Genomic DNA, 20,555 nt, shown 5'->3' with positions numbered 1-20,555 from the left:
AGTTGTTTTTTGTTGATTTTTCAAGAGTTGCTTATTGTGTAGTTGTCTGAGTTAATTTGAATAAAGAGCATTTGACATCTAAAACAAGTGCTATATGGCAATTTGAATCGAAGTGCATGAAGGTGAATAAGGTAAATTATTATCTGGTGACCTATTTCCAGCCCAAAAGGTGGCGCTCAAACGATCATTCATAGATCAAATTAGCAGAACACGTCACGAGCAGCTTGCACTCTTCACAACAACACGCTGTGCACTGTCGAATTAAAAAAATGACCGAACGCAGTGCAAAATTGAACATTCTCAAGTTTGTGAAAATTGTGTCGTTTAGCTTGTTATTAGTTATATTAGCCTTTTTCGTTGCAGCCACTGTAAGGACACTAACGTTTGACGTGAATGCAGGACTTCAACTTGCACACTGGGAGAAGACGAACAATATTGCGTCTGACATAAACCAGCACCAGAGAGAGGAGCTTCTATCGAATTTCAGAGGTGAGATCCGGACTAATTCGATCATCAAGCTGAGCAGGTTTGTCAACCTATGCTGTGTGAATGATTAATCGCTATAATGTGCACACCAAATTTGCTCAACGCCGCCTGCTTTTTTGTACGCAGACGCAATCCGGATTCCCACCGTGTCAACCACGGAGACGCAGCTCAACACCACCGCATTGCGCGAGTTCGACGGCCTCTTGAGGAAAGGTAAACTACCGGATACCTACTGTTATACTTGGTTTAGGAGCAGGTACATGCTGCATGGGCGGTTATATTATAACCGGTTACTGTAGGAAACATGTTTTCACTGAGTACACTAGCCCACTGAACACAAGGCCCATTAGCCCACTGAGCACAAGACCGGCAAATGGCGATAAGGATTCGTTTCATTTTACCGTCCAAAAGGTATGCATGGCGCTGGTCGTTTTCAATGAAACGTCACAATAAAATAGAGCATTCGATTTGCCTGCTGGGTGCATGTAGTCCTTCAGCTCCGCAGAAAGCATTGACAACTGCGTGTCGTTTTCAAGGAAATATTAAATACATGTTAACTATTTGGAATGTCATCACCCCTTGAAGAACACAGTCAGAACTACAAATCTATGTTTATTCCATGCAAAACAATTGCGCACATTTAGCTCTATAATCAGTTTAATACAGCAAGTAACTGCATGTTTTTCATGACTAGTTTGTAATTTGAGGTGTAGCCTCACCACATCCCTGAGTAGAATCCCACAGTGGAGGTGTCATAACCTAGTAGTCAAACAGGGAAATGGTTCCAATCATTTTTACCCCATTTTCCCATAAGGGATTTTAGAAACACTTAAAATAAGGGCTGTGTATGCTTACCTTGGCTTGAGGTTTTGATAACCATGTACATCTCTCTCTCTTATATCAATATATTTGGCTCTATTTACTCTCAGGTTCAAAAATGCTAATTGTAATCAATTTAGACATGTCAAAACTACAAATCTCTGCACGTTCCTGCATGTCATCTCTAGCTGATACCTTTACTAATGGGTATTGTGTCAATTTAAAACTTGCACAAGACAGTTCACAGAATTGTCCATTTAAAGAAACGTAGCCTTTATTTATTACTACATTTAGCTAACATTATAAAACAATCAAATGTATTTATGAAGCCATTGTTACATCAGCAGATGTCACAAAGTGCTTATAGAGAAACCCAGCCTAAAATAGAAAGCAATGCAGATGTAGAAACATGGTGGCTTGGAGAAACTCCTTAGAAAGGCAGGAACTTAGGAAGAAACCTAGAGAGGAACCAGGCTCTGAGGGGTGGCCAGTCCTCTTCTGGCTGTGCTGGGTGGAGATTGAGAGTACATGGCCATTAAGGCCAGATTGTTCTTCAAGATGTTCAAACATTCATAGATGATCAGCAGGGTCAAATAATAATCACAGTTGTAGAGGGTGCAATAAGTCAACACCTCAGGTGTAAATGTCAGTTGGCTTTTCATAGCTGAGCATTAAGAGGTTGAGACAGCATGTGTGGTAGAGGGAGGGGGTCCAAAACAGCGGGTCTGGGACAAGGTAACCTGTCTGGTGAACCGGTCAGGGTTCCATAGCCGCAGGCAGAACAGTTGAAACTGGAGCAGCAGCATGACAGATATGTGTATGTGGACTAGGGCTGTTACAGTGACCATATTACCGTCACACTGGCGGTGACGAGCCATGAAGGCAGTCTAATTCCACGTGACCGCTTAGTCATGGTAATTAGGCTCCCGAGTGGCGCAGCGGTCTAAGGCACTGCATCTCAGTGCAAGAAGCGTCATTACAGACCCTAGTTCGATTCCAGGCTATATCACAACTGGTCGTGATTGGGAGTCCCATAGGGCGGTGCACAATTGGCCCAGTGTCGTCCGGTTTGGCCGGGGTAGGCCGTCATTGTAAATAAGAATGTATTTCTTAACTGACTTGCCTAGTTAAATAAAGATTACATTAAAAAGCTCTGATGCTGCTGATAGTCATTAGTAGCCTACCAGACTTGTTAACGGCCTGGTACTCAGCACTCTTATTGTCCCTCTAATCACTCTGACATCAATGCAAATATATTCGAACATCTAATCAAACACTTCATGAGAAGTGCGCAACAATTCTATAGGCTATGCTGTTGCGTGAGAGAACAGAGTGATGGCCTCTATTAAAAGAAGCGGTTCCCATCCAGTGTTCTATAGGCTAGGCCTACTATATATATTTATTCATTTTCCTAATATTAAGCTTATTGCTTTTCCTTACAACAGGAGTATAGCCTACCTGGCTGGCATGATAATGAACCACGGGAAAAGAGTCCTCCATTTTCTATTTAAGTGCATAGCTGACATGTATTTCTTCTGCTGCCCTTGTTTAGAGAGAGAATTGACCATTATCATGCACCTAAATCAAAACAAATTTCACATATATTATTTAGTATATGCAACAATAAGATTAAATCAAGAATAGTTTGATGGGTGACAATATTAGCCTTTTACTTGTGAATGATATTATCACTTGTGAATTATGCCCAGCTTAAGGCAAGAAACAGCATTTGATTTATTTTGCGACTTTCAAATCATTGTTGCCTAGCCTTTATGTCCCGAGGCAGCAAAGCATCCCCAAACCATCACACCACCACCACCACGCTTGACTGTTGGTATGAGGTTCTTACTTTGGAATGCAGTGTTTGGTTTACATCAGGCATAATGGGACGCATGTCGTCTAAAAAGTTGACTCAGAAATACTCTGAACTAACTATTACTGCTTCTACGTGAGTGCTGTGTAGCTGGAGGCTTGCCAGCTCAGTGAAGTGCTAAAAATGCGCACAGGCCATATACTGTTAGGTGAAGTATTATGGTAGGGTGTTGGGGCTCGTGACAAAAAAATGGATGCTATGCTATGCTAAATGTCAACTTTGTTACAACTTTAATTTTACAGCCCCTTAGTGAAGCCCGATAAATCCATGTATGCAACTGCACGATAATATTTTAAGAGTTCCCTGCAGGAATGCCCCACCTTGAGCATCCCATTGGTTCCTTCATAACCCCCCAGGTTAGGATAATTCAGTTTACGGTTAGGAAAATAGTACGGTTAGCTGAAATGTAAAAATAATAACTTTTGACCTCAATTTTGACAAGCTGTGTCCCATCTAGACATGACCCTGGCTAAACATCAGGAAGTAGCATTAGCCACTACCATGGGGGTGGAAAATGCTGTTTCATCAAGAAAGTATGCATACTTTCCCAAATAAATTCTGCCTTCTCACGATTAAATTGAGTTGAGGAAATTGATGTCTTTGCAGCCTGAATGGAGAATGTACACACACCAAAAAACGTCCACGCGGCATACTAGTGTATAGCCTGCTGCATGCATTCCCTTATGACCATAAGATGAAACGACTCAATATCGCCATCTGCCGGCCTTTGGGCTTTGAGCATATAAAGTTACCAATTAGCATTTCGACACTGCTTTCTGATACTCAAGCAGTAATGCGTCTGCGTTTACTTCAAATCCACTATTTTAAAATCTTAGTAGAAATGCCCTTCCAAAAAAAGATTTCAGTTTTGGAACTGCAGTAAAAGTGCAGTAACTGCAGTCGACTGTGGTATTTTGGATGCAGTATTTGCAGAATAATGCAACACTCTGAGGGCAGTTTTTTTCGTACGGGTCATATCCTGCATTTCCTAACACTTAACAGATTTTTTTTTTTTTGTCTGCCAGCTTTCCCGACAGTGTTTTCTTCCCACCTGGTCCAGCATGAGGTTGTGGCCAACTACAGCCACCTGTTCTGGGTGCCGGGCTCTGACCTGGCCCTCGTCCCCTACATGCTGCTGGCCCACATAGATGTGGTGCCTGCTGAGGAGAGAGACGGATGGGAGGCCCCACCATTCTCTGCAAAGGAGATAGATGGATTCATCTACGGGAGAGGGACCATCGATAACAAGCAGTCTGTCATGGTGAGATCGTGAGGGTTGACAGTGGGTAGATGTTTATGGAACCTGGGTGTTCCAAGAACAAGGACCAGATTGTAGAGATAAATCTATGATATGTATTATCTTTGAGCTAAGAGCATTGCGTAATCAACAATGTGGTTTCTGATTTTCTCACCCAATAATACGATTTCACATTGTGAGAATTTAACCAGACAAATCTTTCACTGTAGGGAATTCTCCAGGCGCTGGAGTACCTGTTGATAAGAGGTTATTCACCGCGAAGGGGATTCTTCATTGGTTTGGGTCATGATGAGGAGGTTTGTGAAGTTTGTAAAGTCGGAAGTTTACATACATTTAGGTTGGAGTCATTAAAACTCGTTTTTCAACCACTCCACAAATGTCTTGTTAACAAACTATAATTTTGGAAAGTCGGTTAGGACATCTACTTTGTGCATGACACAAGTAATTTTTCCAACAATTGTTTGCCGACAGATTATTTCAATCAATCAATCAAATTTATTTTATATAGCCCTTCGTACATCAGCTGATATCTCAAAGTGCTGTACAGAAACCCAGCCTAAAACCCCAAACAGCAAGCAATGCAGGTGAAGAAGCACGGTGGCTAGGAAAAACTCCCTAGAAAGGCCAAAACCTAGGAAGAAACCTAGAGAGGAACCAGGCTATGTGGGGTGGCCAGTCCTCTTCTGGCTGTGCCGGGTGGAGATTATAACAAAACATGGTCAAGATGTTCAAATGTTCATAAATGACCAGCATGGTCGAATAATAATAAGGCAGAATAGTTGAAACTGGAGCAGCAGCACAGTCAGGTGGACTGGGGACAGCAAGGAGTCATCATGTCAGGTATTCCTGGGGCATGGTCCTAGGGCTCAGGTCCTCCGAGAGAGAGAAAGAAAGAGAGAATTAGAGAGAGCATATGTGGGATGGCCAGTCCTCTTCTGGCTGTGCCGGGTGGAGATTATAACAGAACATGGCCAAGATGTTCAAATGTTCATAAATGATCAGCATGGTCGAATAATAATAAGGCAGAACAGTTGAAACTGGAGCAGCAGCACAGCCAGGTGGACTGGGGACAGCAAGGAGTCATCATGTCAGGTAGTCCTGGGGCATGGTCCTAGGGCTCAGGTCCTCCGAGAGAGAGAAAGAGAGAAGGAGAGAATTAGAGAACGCACACTTAGATTCACACAGGACACCGAATAGGACAGGAGAAGTACTCCAGATATAACAAACTGACCCTAGCCCCCCGACACATAAACTACTGCAGCATAAATACTGGAGGCTGAGACAGGAGGGGTCAGGAGACACTGTGGCCCACTCCGAGGACACCCCCGGACAGGGCCAAACAGGAAGGATATAACCCCACCCACTTTGCCAAAGCACAGCCCCCACACCACTAGAGGGATATCTTCAACCACCAACTTACCATCCTGAGACAAGGCTGAGTATAGCCCACAAAGACCTCCGCCACGGCACAACTTAAGGGGGGGGGGGGGGCGCCAACCCAGACAGGATGACCACATCAGTGACTCAACCCACTCAGGTGACGCACCTCCTCCAGGGACGGCATGAGAGAGCCCCAGTAAAGCCAGTGACTCAGCCCCTGTAATAGGGTTAGAGGCAGAGAATCCCAGTGGAAAGAGGGGAACCGGCCAGGCAGAGACAGCAAGGGTGGTTCGTTGCTCCAGAGCCTTTCCGTTCACCCTCCCACTCCTGGGCCAGACTACACTCAATCATATGACCCACTGAAGAGATGAGTCTTCAGTAGAGACTTAAAGGTTGAGACCGAGTTTGCGTCTCTGACATGGGTAGGCAGACCGTTCCATAAAAATGGAGCTCTATAGGAGAAAGCCCTGCCTCCAGCTGTTTGCTTAAAAATTCTAGGGACAATTAGGAGGCCTGCGTCTTGTGACCGTAGCGTACGTGTAGGTATGTACGGCAGGACCAAATCAGAGAGATAGATAGGAGCAAGCCCATGTAATGCTTTGTAGGTTAGCAGTAAAACCTTGAAATCAGCCCTTGCTTTGACAGGAAGCCAGTGTAGAGAGGCTAGCACTGGAGTAATATGATCAAATTTTTTGGTTCTAGTCAGGATTCTAGCAGCCGTATTTAGCACTAACTGAAGTTTATTTAGTGCTTTATCCGGGTAGCCGGAAAGTAGAGCATTGCAGTAGTCTAACCTGGAAGTGACAAAAGCATGGATTAATTTTTCTGCATCATTTTTGGACAGAAAGTTCCTGATTTTTGCAATGTTTCGTAGATGGAAAAAAGCTGTCCTTGAAATGGTCTTGATATGTTCTTCAAAAGAGAGATCAGGGTCCAGAGTAACGCCGAGGTCCTTCACAGTTTTATTTGAGACGACTGTACAACCATTAAGAGTAATTGTCAGATTCAACAGAAGATCTCTTTGTTTCTTGGGACCTAGAACAAGCATCTCTGTTTTGTCCGAGTTTAAAAGTAGAAAGTTTGCAGCCATCCACTTCCTTATGTCTGAAACACATTCTTCTAGCAAGGGCAATTTTGGGGCTTCACCATGTTTAATTGAAATGTACAGCTGTGTGTCATCTGCATAGCAGTGAAAGTTAACATTATGTTTTCGAATAACATCCCCAAGAGGTAAAATATATAGTGAAAACAAAAGTGGTCCTAAAACGGAACCTTGAGGAACACCGAAATTTACAGTTGATTTGTCAGAGGACAGACCATTCACAGAGACAAACTGATATCTTTCCGACAGATAAGATCTAAACCAGGCCAGAACTTGTCCGTGTAGACCAATTTGGGTTTCCAATCTCTCCAAAAGAATGTGGTGATCGATGGTATCAAAAGCAGCACTAAGGTCTAGGAGCACGAGGACAGATGCAGAGCCTCGGTCCGATGCCATTAAAATGTCATTTACCACCTTCACAAGTGCCGTCTCAGTGCTATTTCACTTATAACTCACTGTATCACAATTCCAGTGGGTCAGAAGTTTACATACACTAAGTTGACTGTGCCTTTAAACAGCTTGGAAAATTCTAGAAAATGATAATAGGCTAATTGACATAATTTGAGTCAATTGGAGGTGTACCTGTGGATGAATTTCAAGGCCTACCTTCAAACTCAGTGCCTCTTTGCTTGACATCATAGGAAAATCAAAAGAAATCAGCCAAGACCTCAGAAAAAAAGTCAGGTTCATCCTTGGGAGTAATTTCCAAATGCCTGAAGGTACCACGTTCATCTGTACAAACAATAGTACGTAAGTATAAACACCATGGGACCACGCAGCCGTCATACCACTCAGGAAGAAGACGCGTTCTGTCTACTTGAGATGAACGTACTTTGGTGCGAAAAGTGATAATCAATCCCAGAACAACAGCGAAGGACCTTGTGAAGATGCAGGAGGAAACGGTTACAAAAGTATCTGTATCCACAGTAAAACAAGAACTATATCGACAACCTGAAAGGCCGCTCAGCAAGGAAGAAGCCACTGCTCCAAAACCGCCATAAAAAAGCCAGACTATGGTTTGCAACTGCACATGGGGAAAAAGATCGTACTCTTTGGAGAAATGTCAGATGAAACAAAAATAGAACTGTTTGGCCATAATGAACATCATTATGCTTGGATGAAAAGGGGGAGGCTTGCAAGCCGAAGAACACCATCCCAAACATGAAGCACGGGGTGGCAGCATCATGTTGTGGGGGTGCTTTGCTGCAGGAGGGACTGGTGCACTTCACAAAATAGATGGCATCATGAGGGAGGAAAATGATGTAGATATATTGAGGCAACATCTCAAGACATCAGTCAGGAAGGTAAAGCTTGGTTGCAAATGGGTCTTCCAAATGGACAATGACCCCAAGCGTACTTCCAAAGTTGTGTCAAAATGGCTTAAGGAGAACAAAGTCAAGGTATTGGAGTAGCCATCACAAAGCAGAACTGAAAAAGCTTGTGCAAGCAAGGAGGCCTACAAACCTGACAGCTCCGTTAGGAGGAATGGGCCAAAATTCACCCAACTTATTGTGGGAAGCTTGTGGAAGGCTACCTGAAATGTTTGACCCAAGTTAAACCATTTTAAATGAAGTGCTACCAAATACTGAGTGTATGTAAACTTCTGATCCATGGGGAATGTGATGAAAGAAATAACAGCTGAAATAAATCATTCTCTCTACTATTATTCTGACATTTCACTCTCTTAAAATAAAGTGGTGATCCTAACTGACCTAAGACAGGGAATATTTACTTGGATTAAATGTCAGGAATTGTGAAAAACTGAGTTTAAATGTATTTGGCTAAGGTGTATGTGAACTTCTGACTTAAACTGTATTTCACTAACTGAAAAGGAACAGAAATCATTAACAGGATTTTGTCGGTCTACTGTAGGTGAGTGGCTTCCAGGGGGCAATGAACATAGTGAGGGTGCTGAAGAAGAAAGGGGTACAGCTGGCGTTTGTACTGGATGAGGGTCTGGCTGTACTGGATGGAGTCATCAGTGGTCTGCAGGGGCCTGCTGCTCTGTAAGCATTCATTCACTCTTTTCTCATATTTAGTGTCTTTCTAAGTGATTATAACCACAGGCCCAATGTAGCAATTTTTTTGTTATCTCGGTATGAACTCATTTCTGGGTAACAATGAAGTACCATTATAATAGTTTTCCATTAAAATTGTCAAATCCAAATAGATTTTTAGCAAAAAATAATTTCTTAAGCAAGAATTTAGTTAGTACTGTCTAGGAGTGGTCTGAGTGAGGGGTGTAATTGGAAGGGCCTAATGGGAGGGATATGTAACCTGAAAAAACTATCTGTTATTGGCAGAGAAGTTTGGAACTCTCTTTATTGGTCTATTAACCTATACTGCCTGGTTATGTCAACAGGCAAGCCAAAACTCCACCCATGCAAAAACGGCTGATTACAAGGTCCTGCGTAAAATATATTTTCAACCAGAAACTAACATTAGCTTGGTTTCTATCCAATTGGCGACAGATTTTCATGCGACTATTTAAAAATGTGAGTACGACAATATGCACATTTTCCCACCAGAAATGTTTCCATTAACCGGACTTATTGTGGATAAAAGGCTGTGTGAGAACATAACTTTTGCGGTTGAATTCCCTAATAAAAATAAAAAAAACAAGTTAAATGGGTCTTTATCGCATTTTCAACTACTGATAGTTTTGTCACCAAAATTGTTTTGTTTATATAGCAAATGTGAACACTCTAGCCAACGGTTTGTAGATAGATTGCAGGTAGGCTACCTACATGATGAGATTATTATGGATGAGAGCAAGATAATGTTTAATTGTCAAATGGAAGCCAAGCATTGATCATCATGTCACTAGAATAAGATCCTCAATATTTATTGGAAAGGAGCATCAAGATCATCCCTGTGCACTTTCACCACCCTGTGAAGTTCATCATAACTTCTTTCATCTGTAGCCTAATAAACTGCATGCTTTCCCGAGTCGTAGTGGAAGGAACACACAACATATCGTCTTGTGACTCAAGTTTACTTCGATATGATGCTTATCAATATTTGCATCATTTCTCGTGTAATTAATTTTCCGCACACACAAAGATTCCACTATGTCGAATGAATAAATTGTCTGTCCACATTTATAAAATTGTACCAGCTGTTTCCATCAACCAGGTCATGATTTTCCCATGCGTCACGTAGTTCATCTGCATGAAGTGGTTGGATGGAAACCTGGTTACTGATCAAAGTTTCACACTTTTACAGTGTTAGTTTCATCAGCTGTTGTACAATTTGATATAAAACACAACTTAAATATGGTTTATGTTTGCTATCACAGTATATTAAAAGTATATATGCCTGCCAAGTGCAATCACTGGAGAATAAACTGGATGAGCTCCGTTTGAGACTATCCTTCCGATGGGACATTAAAACGGTAATATCTTATGTTTCACCGAGTCATGGCTGAACGACGACACAGATAATATACAGTTGGCTGGATTTGCTGTGCATCGGCAGGGCAGAACGGCTATCTCTGGTAAGACGAGGGGTGGTGGTGTTTGTCTATTTGTCAAAAACAGCTCATGCGCGATGTCTAATATTAAAGAAGTCTCAAGGTATTGCTCACCTGAGGTAGAGTACCTCATGATAAGCTGTAGACCACACTATCTACCAAGAGAGTTTATCTATATTTTTCATAGCCGTCTATTTACCACAAACCGATGCTTGCACTAAGACTGCACTCAACGAGCTGTATAAGGCCATAAGCAAACAAAATGCTCATCCAGAAACGGCTCTCCTTGTGGCCATGGGACTTTAATGCAGGCAAACTTAAATCTGTTTCACCTAATTTCTACCAGCAGGGGAAAATAATTCTAGGCCACTTTTACTCCACACACAGCGAATTATACATCATCCTGATTCCTGCTTACAAGCAAGAATTCAAGCAGGGCGTACCAATGACTCACTCAATTAGGAAGTGGTCAGATAATGTGAATGCTACGCTACAGGACTGTTTTGCTAGCATATGCTAGCATATGTTCTGAGATTCACCCAATGGCATTGAGGAGTATACCACTTCAGTCACAGGCTTAATTGCATCGACTACAACGTCCATAAAGCTGCCGCTTTCAAGGAGCGGGACACTTTATTTTATTTTACCTTTATTTAACTAGGCAAGTCAGTTAAGAACAAATTCTTATTTTCAATGACGGCCTAGGTTAAGTGGGTTAACTGCCTGTTCAGGGGCAGAACGACAGATTTGTACCTTGTCAGCTCAGGGATTTGAACTTGCAACCTTTCGGTTACTAGTCCAACACTCTAACCACTAGGCTACCCTGCCGCCCCAGGACTGTTCTCTCTGCTATTGCACGGCAAGTGGTATTGGAGTGCCAAGTCTGGGTCCAAAAGGCTCCTCAACAGCTTCTACCCCCAAGCCATAGGACTGCTGAACGATTAACCCAGACTGTTTGCATTGATTTCCCCCCCCCCCCCCAACTTTGTTGTCCTTAAGCCATTTTGCCACAACTTTGGAAGTATGCCTGGGGTTATTGTCCATTTGGAAGACCCACTTGCGACCAAGCTTTAACTTCCTGACTTGATGTCTTGAGATGTTGCGTCAATATATCCACATAATTTCCCTTCTCTCATGATGCCATCTATTTTGTGAAGTGCACCAGTCCCTCCTGCAGCAAAGCACCCCCACAACATGATGCTGCCACTGGAATTGTGATACAGTGAAATAATCTGTCTGTAAACAATTGTTGGAAAATTACTTGTGTCATGCACAAAGTAGATATCCTAACTGACTTGTCAAAACTGTAGTTTTATGGAGTGGTTGAAAAACTCCAACCTAAGTGTATGTGAACTTCCGACTTCAACTGTAAGTAAGCATTTCACTGTGACAAATAATATTAGATTTTTATTTGATTTGCCTGTGTGTGTATGTCAGGATTGGGATCAGTGAGAAGGGGCTGGCTACGGTGAAGCTGAGCGTTTCCAAGGCCCCGGGTCACTCCTCTATGCCTCCCAGTGAGAGCAGCATAGGCATCCTGGCAGGAGCAGTCAAAAGGTAAGAGGGGATTAATGAATCGTCACAGGTATGGCTGGGAATTGGCTAGATGGATCTACTGTGTGTAGCCATTGCTTAACAACTACAGGTACTGTGCAATCAAAGGGAATTCCATGTTCCTTGCATGGTCAGCCATGAACATACACTGAGTATACAAAACATTTAAGAACTGCTCTTTCCATGACATAGACTGACCAGGCAAATCCAGGTTAAAGCTTTTATCCCTTATTGATATCATGTTAAATAAATATTTAAGTCCCTTTGAACGAGTTATGGTAGTAGGTGCCATGTGCATCGGTTTGTGTCAAGAACTGTTGGGTTTTTCACGCTCAACAATTTCCTGTATGTATCAAGAATGGTCCACCAGCCAACTTCACACAACTGCGGGAAGCATTGGAGTCAACATGGTCCAGCATCCCTGTGGAACGCTTTCAACACATTGTAGAGACAATGCCTCTACGAATTGAGGCTCTTCTGAGGGTGGGGGGTGGGGGTGTGCGCGCAACTTAATATTAGGAAGGTGTTCCTAATGTTTGATGTACTCAGTATATAGAGCATGAGACATTTTGCAAGGTCCAAGTTCCCTCTTAGGACCTTTTCAGTTAATAATATTAGGAAACTCAGTAAAGGGAGGAATCTTTGTGACCCTAAGCCCACATTCTCTAAGTCTAAGCACACGTGATCTGTTTCGTCAGATTGGAGGATAACCCAATGCCTAGGTTGTTTGGTGAAGGCCCTGAACGTGGGACCTTTGAACACCTGGCTCACAAGGTAATGCTGTGTTTCTAGCCTCAGACATCCTATAAGTGCTATAGAGTGTTAAAGGGAAAGTTCCATCAAATTACATCTATTTGTCAGTAAAAAAATATTTTTTTTATCACTTTCTTTCTCACAGTTTAGGCTCCCACTCAAATTTGTCATGTCGAATATGTGGCTGTTCTCCCCACTCCTTGGAAGGTAATTTTCCACTCTGAATTTCACTGGCTTGTTCCATCTTTGATTATTTGAATTACATGCAGATTTATACTCTTATAAAATAAACATACCTCATGTTGTGGGAATTTATGGTGTTGATTTAATTCTGAAACCTAATTAACAGCTTTTATTTGTGCTACAGAGTAATGGAAAGAAGACCTGATACAAATGCTTTTGTGAGAACCACAACTGCAATCACTATGTTCAACTCAGGAGTTAAGGTACAATATCTAGTCATGATAAATTATATATTGTGCATAAAGTTGTCTGTTAAATGCCCGCACTAGTAGAAATCACTTTTCCGAGCTGAAAGACAATGGCCAGAAACCACAAGTGTCTATCCAGATAATGAAAAGGCACCTGCAAAGGAACTTATAGTTCTTCACTTCCCCTGTGAGAAGCCTGAACACTGGCTGACTTTGCTTTTCTGTACCACAGCCAAAGCCTGTCAGCAGCCTACCAGAGGTTGCATCGTTTCCATTCCAAATGTAGAAAAATGCATACCAGCTATCTTTCAATAGTTATCCGTATTACCGGAGCTTCATCTTATTATTTTCTATTTCTATGGTGGATTCGCGTCCAGTGGTTTCCATCTGCGGCAAAGTTTTCCGTAAATCAGTGCTTATGACAAATCCAGTTCCAGAACCAGCCATAGAGCCAGCTAGCTAATCTTTTGAATACTGTGTAGTAAAAAAATAAGTGGCAACAACGGATAACATTAACTAGCTAGATAAGGTTAGCATGCTAACTGTACTGCTGTCGGTACCCTGTTGGTTGATGTTTATCAAGTCCAAGTGGAAATTCCCACACCCAATTCGTGAATATGTATAAGTAGCCTTTGTCATACTTTAGTTGTGGAACCTAAATGTGTATTACATCTCTAGGACAGGAAATTACATTGAAATAGTGGCGGCAACTTCCTCTGGGGAGTCCTTTTTAATTACATACATTTGTTTTCTTTCTTCACAGGTTAACATTCTTCCTTCCCAAGCTGAGGCCTATGTGAATCTGCGGATACATTCCGCACAGTCACTACAAGAGGTGGGGATTAGTATTTACTGCAAGCTCTGTCTAAAGCCAGGTTCCCCAACTGGTGACCCACGGACCAAATTGGCCAATGGGTGATTTTTATTTGGCACCCCAAGTTTTCTGAGTAATAAATATTTTAAATTATTGTTTTAGTCAAATATTATATATGTTTGCGGGCAATTTGCAGTCTACAAATTATTTGTAATTATGTTCCTGACCATCTGCTCAAGGAAAATTGTCCCGCGGCTGAATCTGTTTGGTAATCCCTGGTCTAATGAATGGTGCTGCGACATTGCAAATCTACTGCTATCTATATGGTTCAACCACATGCTATATTAAAAACTCATGTTACTTATCTATTATTTTAGCTAGAATCATATGGTCCTCTCACAAAAGTAAAACATTGAAAATGTATTTAATTTAGTCATGCTGGCAACTTTGAAGTACAGTTGAAGAAAACTGTTCACAGTTTTCACAATGATAGTGTATTTGTCCTCCCTTCAGGTTTTGGAGTTGATCCAGTCCACAGTGGGAGATGAGAGGGTTAAGATGGAGCTAGTGGATGGCTTTGACCCTTTGCCTGTCAGCTCCTACGATGAAACATCCTTTGGGTTCCAGATCATCAAGAAGACTGTGCTGGACCAGTTCCCACAAGTTACTGTTGCCCCTGGTAAGAAATTGGGGTACGTGGAGAGGGAATGGTATTAGTTTGGTTTGCCCACCATGATGTTGAAAATGTTTTCTGCTAATGAAATGTTTTAGCATTTTTATGTCGAGACCTACTACTACATATTCCAATGTGCAGGTATCTGCATCGGAAACACAGACAGCCGTCACTACACTGACCTGGCCAAGGACATCTATCGCTTTGCTCCTACCTGGTTCAGACCAGGGGACGCCCAGAGGTAGGACACACACTGTAACAGAAGAACTGTGAGCCATAACACCCACAAGGAAATATTCTGTGTAGAAGAGCTCTCTCCAGCTCTAATCAAATCACATTTTATTGGTCACATACACATATTTAGCGGGTGTAGCGAAATGCTTGTGTTCAAATCAAAATGTATTTAGCTCCAATAGTGCAGTAGTATCTAACAACGATCCACAACAATACACATATATCTAAAATAATGGAATTAAGAAATATATAAATATTAGATCGAGCAATGACTAAAATACAGTAGAATAGAATAGTGTACACATATGAAATGAGTAAAGCAGTATTTAAACATTATTAAAGTGGCCAGTGATTCCAAGTCTATGTTTCTAGGGCAGCAGCCTTTAAGGTGCAGGGTTTGCGTAACTGGGTCGAAGCCGGCCAATGATGGCTATTTAAGTCTGTTTTAGTCTTTTTTTTCTCAGTCCCAGCTTTGATGCACCTATACTGACCTCGCCTTCTGGATGAGAGCGGGATGAACAGGCCGTGGCTCGGGTGGTTGATGTCCTTGATGATCTTTTTGGCTTTCCTGTGACATCGGGTGCTGTAGGTGTCCTGGAGGGCAGGTAGTTTGCCCTCTGTGATGTGTTGGGCAGACCGCACCACCCTCTGGAGAGCCCTGCAGTTGTGGGTGGTGCAGTTGCCGTACCCGGCAGTGATATAGCCTGACGGGATGCTCTCAATTGTGCATCTGTAAAAGTTTTGGGGGCCAAGCCAAATTTCTTCAGCTTCCTGAGGTTGAAGAGGCGCTATTGCGCCTTATTCACCACACTGTCTGTGTGGGTGGATCATTTCAGTTGGTCAGTGACGTGTACGCCGAGGAACTTCCCCACTACGGTCCCGTCTGTGGATAGGGGCGTGCTCCCTCTGCTGTTCCCTAAAGCCCGCAATCAGCTTCTTTTGTTTTGTTGACGTTGAGTGAGAGGTTATTTTCCTGGCACCACTCTCCCAGGGCCCTCACCTCCCTGTAGGCTGTCTCGGCATTGTTGGTAATCAGGCCTACTACTGTTGTTTCGTCTGCAAACTTGATGATTGAGATGGAGGCGTGAGTGGCTATGCAGTCATGGGTGAACAGAGACTACAGGAGGGGGCTGAGTAAGCACCCTTGTTGGGGCCCTTGTGTTGAGGATCAGCATAGTAGAGGTGTTGTTTCCTACCTTCACCACCTGGGGGGCAGCCCGTCAGGAAGTCCAGTTGCACCGGGCGGGGTTCAGACCCAGGGCCTCGAGCTTAATGATGAGCGTGGAGGGTAGTATGGTGTTGAATGCTGAGCTATAGTCAATGAACTGCATTCTTACATAGGTATTACTCTTGTCCAGATGAGATAGGGCAGTGCGATGGCGATTTCATCGCCTGTGGATCTATTGGGGCGTTAAGCAAATTGAAGTGAGTCTAGGGTGTCAGGTAAGGTAGAGGTGATATGATCCTTAACTAACCTCTCAAAGCACTTCATGATAACAGAAGTGATTTCTATGGAACAATAGTCATTTAGTTCAATTACCTTTTTACTTTCTTGGGTACAGGAACAATGGTGGACATCTTGAAGCAAGTGGGGACAGCAGACGGATAGGGAGAGATTGAATATGTTTTTAAACACTCCAGCCAGCTGGTCTGTGCATCCTCTGAGGATGCTGCTAGGGATGCCGTCTTGCTCTGCATCCTTGCGAGGGTTAACACGCATAAATGTCTTATTCACGTCTGCCACGGAGAAGGAGAGCACACAGTCCTTGGTAGCGGGCTGCGTCGGTGGCACTGTGTTGTCCTCAAAGCGGGGGAAGAAGGTGTTTAGTTTGTCCAGAAGCAAGGTTTTGAATGTAGTCATAACGATCTAGTCATAAGATTGTTTGAACACAAGGCCCTGTTCTTTTGTTGATCACGAGACTAATACTCCAGTCTTATGATCTAGCCATGTGCCACGGTTGAACCATAAAATGTAAGTCAGCCCTATACACACAGTGTGCCGACAAGGGGGGTTAAACAATGCTCTGTACTGCATTCGACAAACGAGAACACCTCAACTTAATTTAGTTTGGCCACTATCTTTCTATCTTTTCCCTCTGCATTTTCAGGTTCCATGGTATTAACGAGAGGATTTCTAAGAAGAACTACGAGGAACTGGTGGTCTTTTACTTCAATCTAATCCAGAACTGTGACATCAAGGACCTCCCTTCTCCTCACAGTGCTGGTCATGAGCTCTAAAGTTGTAGGGCATTATGGGTACTGTGGGCGGTGGTTGTGCTTTGGTGGTTCACTTATCCATTGCTGCAAGTGTATGCCACTCCGGCTGTGTGTACACAGGCAGCCCAATTCTAATATTTGTTTAACTAATTGGTCTTTTGACAATCAGATCTGAAAAGTTTTGATGTGATTAGTCAAAAGACCAATTAGAATCTCAGAATTGGGCTGCCTGTGTAAATGCAGCCTCTTACATTCATAATCCAGATTACACTTTTATGTTCTGTTTACCCTGTCAGGTTTGGTCCCTCCAATATTTTGGAAGAAGCACAGTTGTCTCGTGGTGATAAGCAACAAACCATGTGCACACTAGGATCAATGCTATAGTTTGAATGAAGACAATCGGATTGTATTATCAATGAGTACAGCAATTCAATGTTACGAAGACATCAAGGGGGCAAAGTCTAACGAGGAACAGAAATAATACAACAGAGAATTTGATCTGGGTTACATTTTTTTAAGAAAAGAACCCTCCCACCCGGTGACAGTATTGCATTAGAGATATGGAGTTAGATGTTGGTATGGCCGTAGAAAAGCCGTTTTGATTGGTACAACATCAATTTGATATGTTACTTTTATTTTGTTACTGGTCATTGGCAACATGAAGCTTGAAGTAGGTGATTGGTGAAGTGTATGCAGCATGCATGTGAGAGAGATGATCTGATATTTGCTGGCCAAATTTCCTCCCTGTGGAATGGCATCTGTAAATTAATATTAAATTAAAGATATTATGTAAAACAATTATTTAATGCACATTAATGGTATGAAGATGAAATCGCAAGCTTTTAAAAGGAACTTTGCATGCTATTTTACTTGCTGATTTCTGAGGTATTTGAGAGCATTTTTTAATTGTGAATATTAAACACACAGGTTAATTGAGGTGCAATACTTAATCCTCTGTTTCAGATGATAACTGTGAAAGTATCTATTTTTCTTGAAATACTGCTGCCTAGTGTCGGAGGTACTGTGCCAATGACGCTAAAGATATCATTGATGTGGGGGTGTAGTGAACATAATGGATAATAAACAAGATGCACTGTGGTGACGACCATCAATGTTTCCAGTTGTTGTGTCCAAACAATGTAGTCAGACATGATTAAGTGTTCAGACAGTCCTTGCTATCCGGGATCTTTGGGACATCTCTACCCAACTGAAGTTGACATTCAAAATGGTTAGGGTAGGGGTTGCAGCGTTTCTAAAACTCTGTCCTCGGGGCACCAAGGGGTGCACGTTTTTGTTTTTGCTCTAACACTGCACGGCTTATTCAAATGGTCAAAGCTTGATGATTAGTTGATTATTTTAATCAGTTGTGTAGTGCTAGGGCAAAAAATAAAACATGCATCCTTGGGGTCCTGAGGACTGAGTTTGGGAAACCCTGGGGTAGGGATGTCCCAAGGAAGCCTGGTTAACGAACCGTGTTCAGACAGGTCTAAATCCATGCCACATTAACAAGTAGCCTCACAATATTGTTTTCTTATTCACCTATTGTAGACTATATACTTACTACTAAGTAGTAGCCTACTTTACAGTTGGAGTTAATGTGTATCAACAAAGGTTTCAAACATTTCAACTGAAAGGCAAATCACAATCAGCAGCATCAACAAATATTACATACAAACATTGTACAAGTACTTTATTTTTGGGACTATTGAATGATATCACAATTGGTATTGTTGTAATTGGTGTACATATTGACATTAGAATCTAAACTAATGTAGGCACGGTCGTGGGAGGAAGGGGTGGCAAATTTGTCGTACACAATGTGTTACTGTCAAGCATGGAATGATACAATGGGTGCGTTTGAGTGGATTACTTTTGTCAAGTAATTAGGGTGTTTTTGTTTGACCCGTGCGAATGTGACCAAAGACATGACTGAAAACGGAACCAACTTCATGTAGGCAAAACAGAGGATAGCCTGTATATGAATGAATGTGATATTTTATACATTTTATTTCACCTTTAACCAGGTAGGCCAGTTGAGAACAAGTTCTCATTTACAACTGCGACCTGGCCAAGATAAAGCAAAGCAGTGCAAAACGAACAGTTTCACATGGAATAAACAAGCGTACAGTCAACACAATAAAAAAAGTGTGTGAGGAAGTAGGCAATAAATAGGCCATAGTAGCAAAGTAATTACAATTGCTGCTCAGATAGCCAATGTTTAAAGTTAGTGAAGGAAATATAATTCTCCAGCTTCTGCGATTTTTGCAATTCGTTCCAGTCACTGGCAGCAGAGAACTGGAAGGAAAGGCGGCCAAAGCAGGTGTTGGCTTTGGGTGAGCTATACCTGCTGGAGCGCGTGCTATGGGTGGGTGGGTGTTATCGTGACCGTGAGCTGAGATAAGGCAGAGCTTTACCTAGCATAGACTTAGATGACCTGGAGCCAGTGGGTCTGGCGACGAATATGTAGTGAAGGACAGCCGACTAAAGCATACAGGTTGCAGTGATGGGTGGTATACGGGGCTTTGGTAACAAAACGGATGGCACTGTAAAACTGCATCCAGTTTGCTGAGTAGAGTATTGGAAGCTATTTTGTAGATGACATCGAAGTCGAGGATCGGTAGGATAGTCAGTTTTACTAGGGTAAGTTTGGTGGCGTGAGTGAAGGAGGCTTTGTTGCGAAATAGAAAGCCGATTCTAGATTTTATTTTGGATTGGAGATGTTTAATATGAGTCTGGAAGGAGAGTTTACAGTCTAGCCAGACACCTATGTATTTGTAGTTGTCCACATATTCTAGGTCAGAACCATCCAGGGTAGTGATGATAGTCGGGCGGGCAGCGAACGGTTGAAAAGCATGCATTTGGTTTTACTAGCGTTTTAAGAGCAGTTGGAGGCCACGGAAGGAGTGTTGTATGGCATTGAAGCTCGTTTGGAGGTTAGTTTACACAGTGTCCAAAGAAGGGCCAAATGTATACAGATTGGTGTCATCTGCGTAGAGGTGGATCAGGGAACCACCCGCAGCAAGAGCGACATCGTTGATACAGTGCCTTGCGAAAGTATTCGGCCCCCTTGAACTTTGCGACCTTTTGCCACATTTCAGGCTTCAAACATAAAGATATAAAACTGTATTTTTTTGTGAAAAATCAACAACAAGTGGGACACAATCATGAAGTGGAACGACATTTATTGGATATTTCAAACTTTTTTAACAAATCAAAAACTGAAAAATTGGGCGTGCAAAATTATTCAGCCCCTTTACTTTCAGTGCAGCAAACTCTCTCCAGAAGTTCAGTGAGGATCCAATGTTGACCTAAATGACTAATGATGATAAATACAATCCACCTGTGTGTAATCAAGTCTCCGTATAAATGCACCTGCACTGTGATAGTCTCAGAGGTCTGTCAAAAGCGCAGAGAGCATCATGAAGAACAAGGAACACACCAGGCAGGTCCGAGATACTGTTGTGAAGAAGTTTAAATCCGGATTTGGAT

General features: G+C 42.4%; 1 protein-coding gene across 2 annotated transcripts; it reads left to right on the top strand.

The window, feature by feature from the left end:
* The first annotated feature begins 80 nt into the window (after positions 1-80).
* Positions 81-18,174, top strand: LOC110532451 (N-fatty-acyl-amino acid synthase/hydrolase PM20D1.2). 2 transcript variants are annotated; one of them, XR_002474833.3, is made up of 14 exons: positions 81-489; positions 613-699; positions 4,204-4,439; positions 4,646-4,732; positions 8,791-8,924; positions 11,828-11,947; positions 12,643-12,718; positions 12,843-12,904; positions 13,065-13,143; positions 13,892-13,963; positions 14,456-14,621; positions 14,757-14,856; positions 16,958-17,172; positions 17,296-17,437. XR_002474833.3 is itself a non-coding variant. In XM_021616368.3 (13 exons), exons 1-13 carry the CDS (start codon positions 270-272, stop codon positions 17,085-17,087), a joined length of 1,569 nt encoding a protein of 522 aa, XP_021472043.2. In that variant the 5' UTR covers positions 81-269; the 3' UTR covers positions 17,088-18,174. The 2 variants fall into 2 exon arrangements, 1 of the variants encoding a protein (XP_021472043.2); XM_021616368.3 differs by having other exon boundaries at positions 16,958-18,174.
* The last annotated feature ends 2,381 nt before the right edge of the window (positions 18,175-20,555 follow it).

This window comes from Oncorhynchus mykiss, chromosome 9, assembly GCF_057628025.1.
Source record: "Oncorhynchus mykiss isolate SJ-2025 chromosome 9, ASM5762802v1, whole genome shotgun sequence".
Taxonomy (NCBI): domain Eukaryota; kingdom Metazoa; phylum Chordata; class Actinopteri; order Salmoniformes; family Salmonidae; genus Oncorhynchus; species Oncorhynchus mykiss.
Note: the sequence above shows the minus strand (reverse complement) of the source record. Positions and strands in the feature narration are given on the sequence as shown.

Bases quoted from the DNA above. Each gene is read 5' to 3' on its own strand.
- LOC110532451 (XM_021616368.3), top strand. From the start codon at position 270: ATGACCGAACGCAGTGCAAAATTGAACATTCTCAAGTTTGTGAAAATT. The intron at 490-612 runs GTGAGATCCGGA...TTTTGTACGCAG, and splicing joins GCTTCTATCGAATTTCAGAG to ACGCAATCCGGATTCCCACC. The intron at 13,964-14,455 runs GTGGGGATTAGT...TCCTCCCTTCAG, and splicing joins CCGCACAGTCACTACAAGAG to GTTTTGGAGTTGATCCAGTC.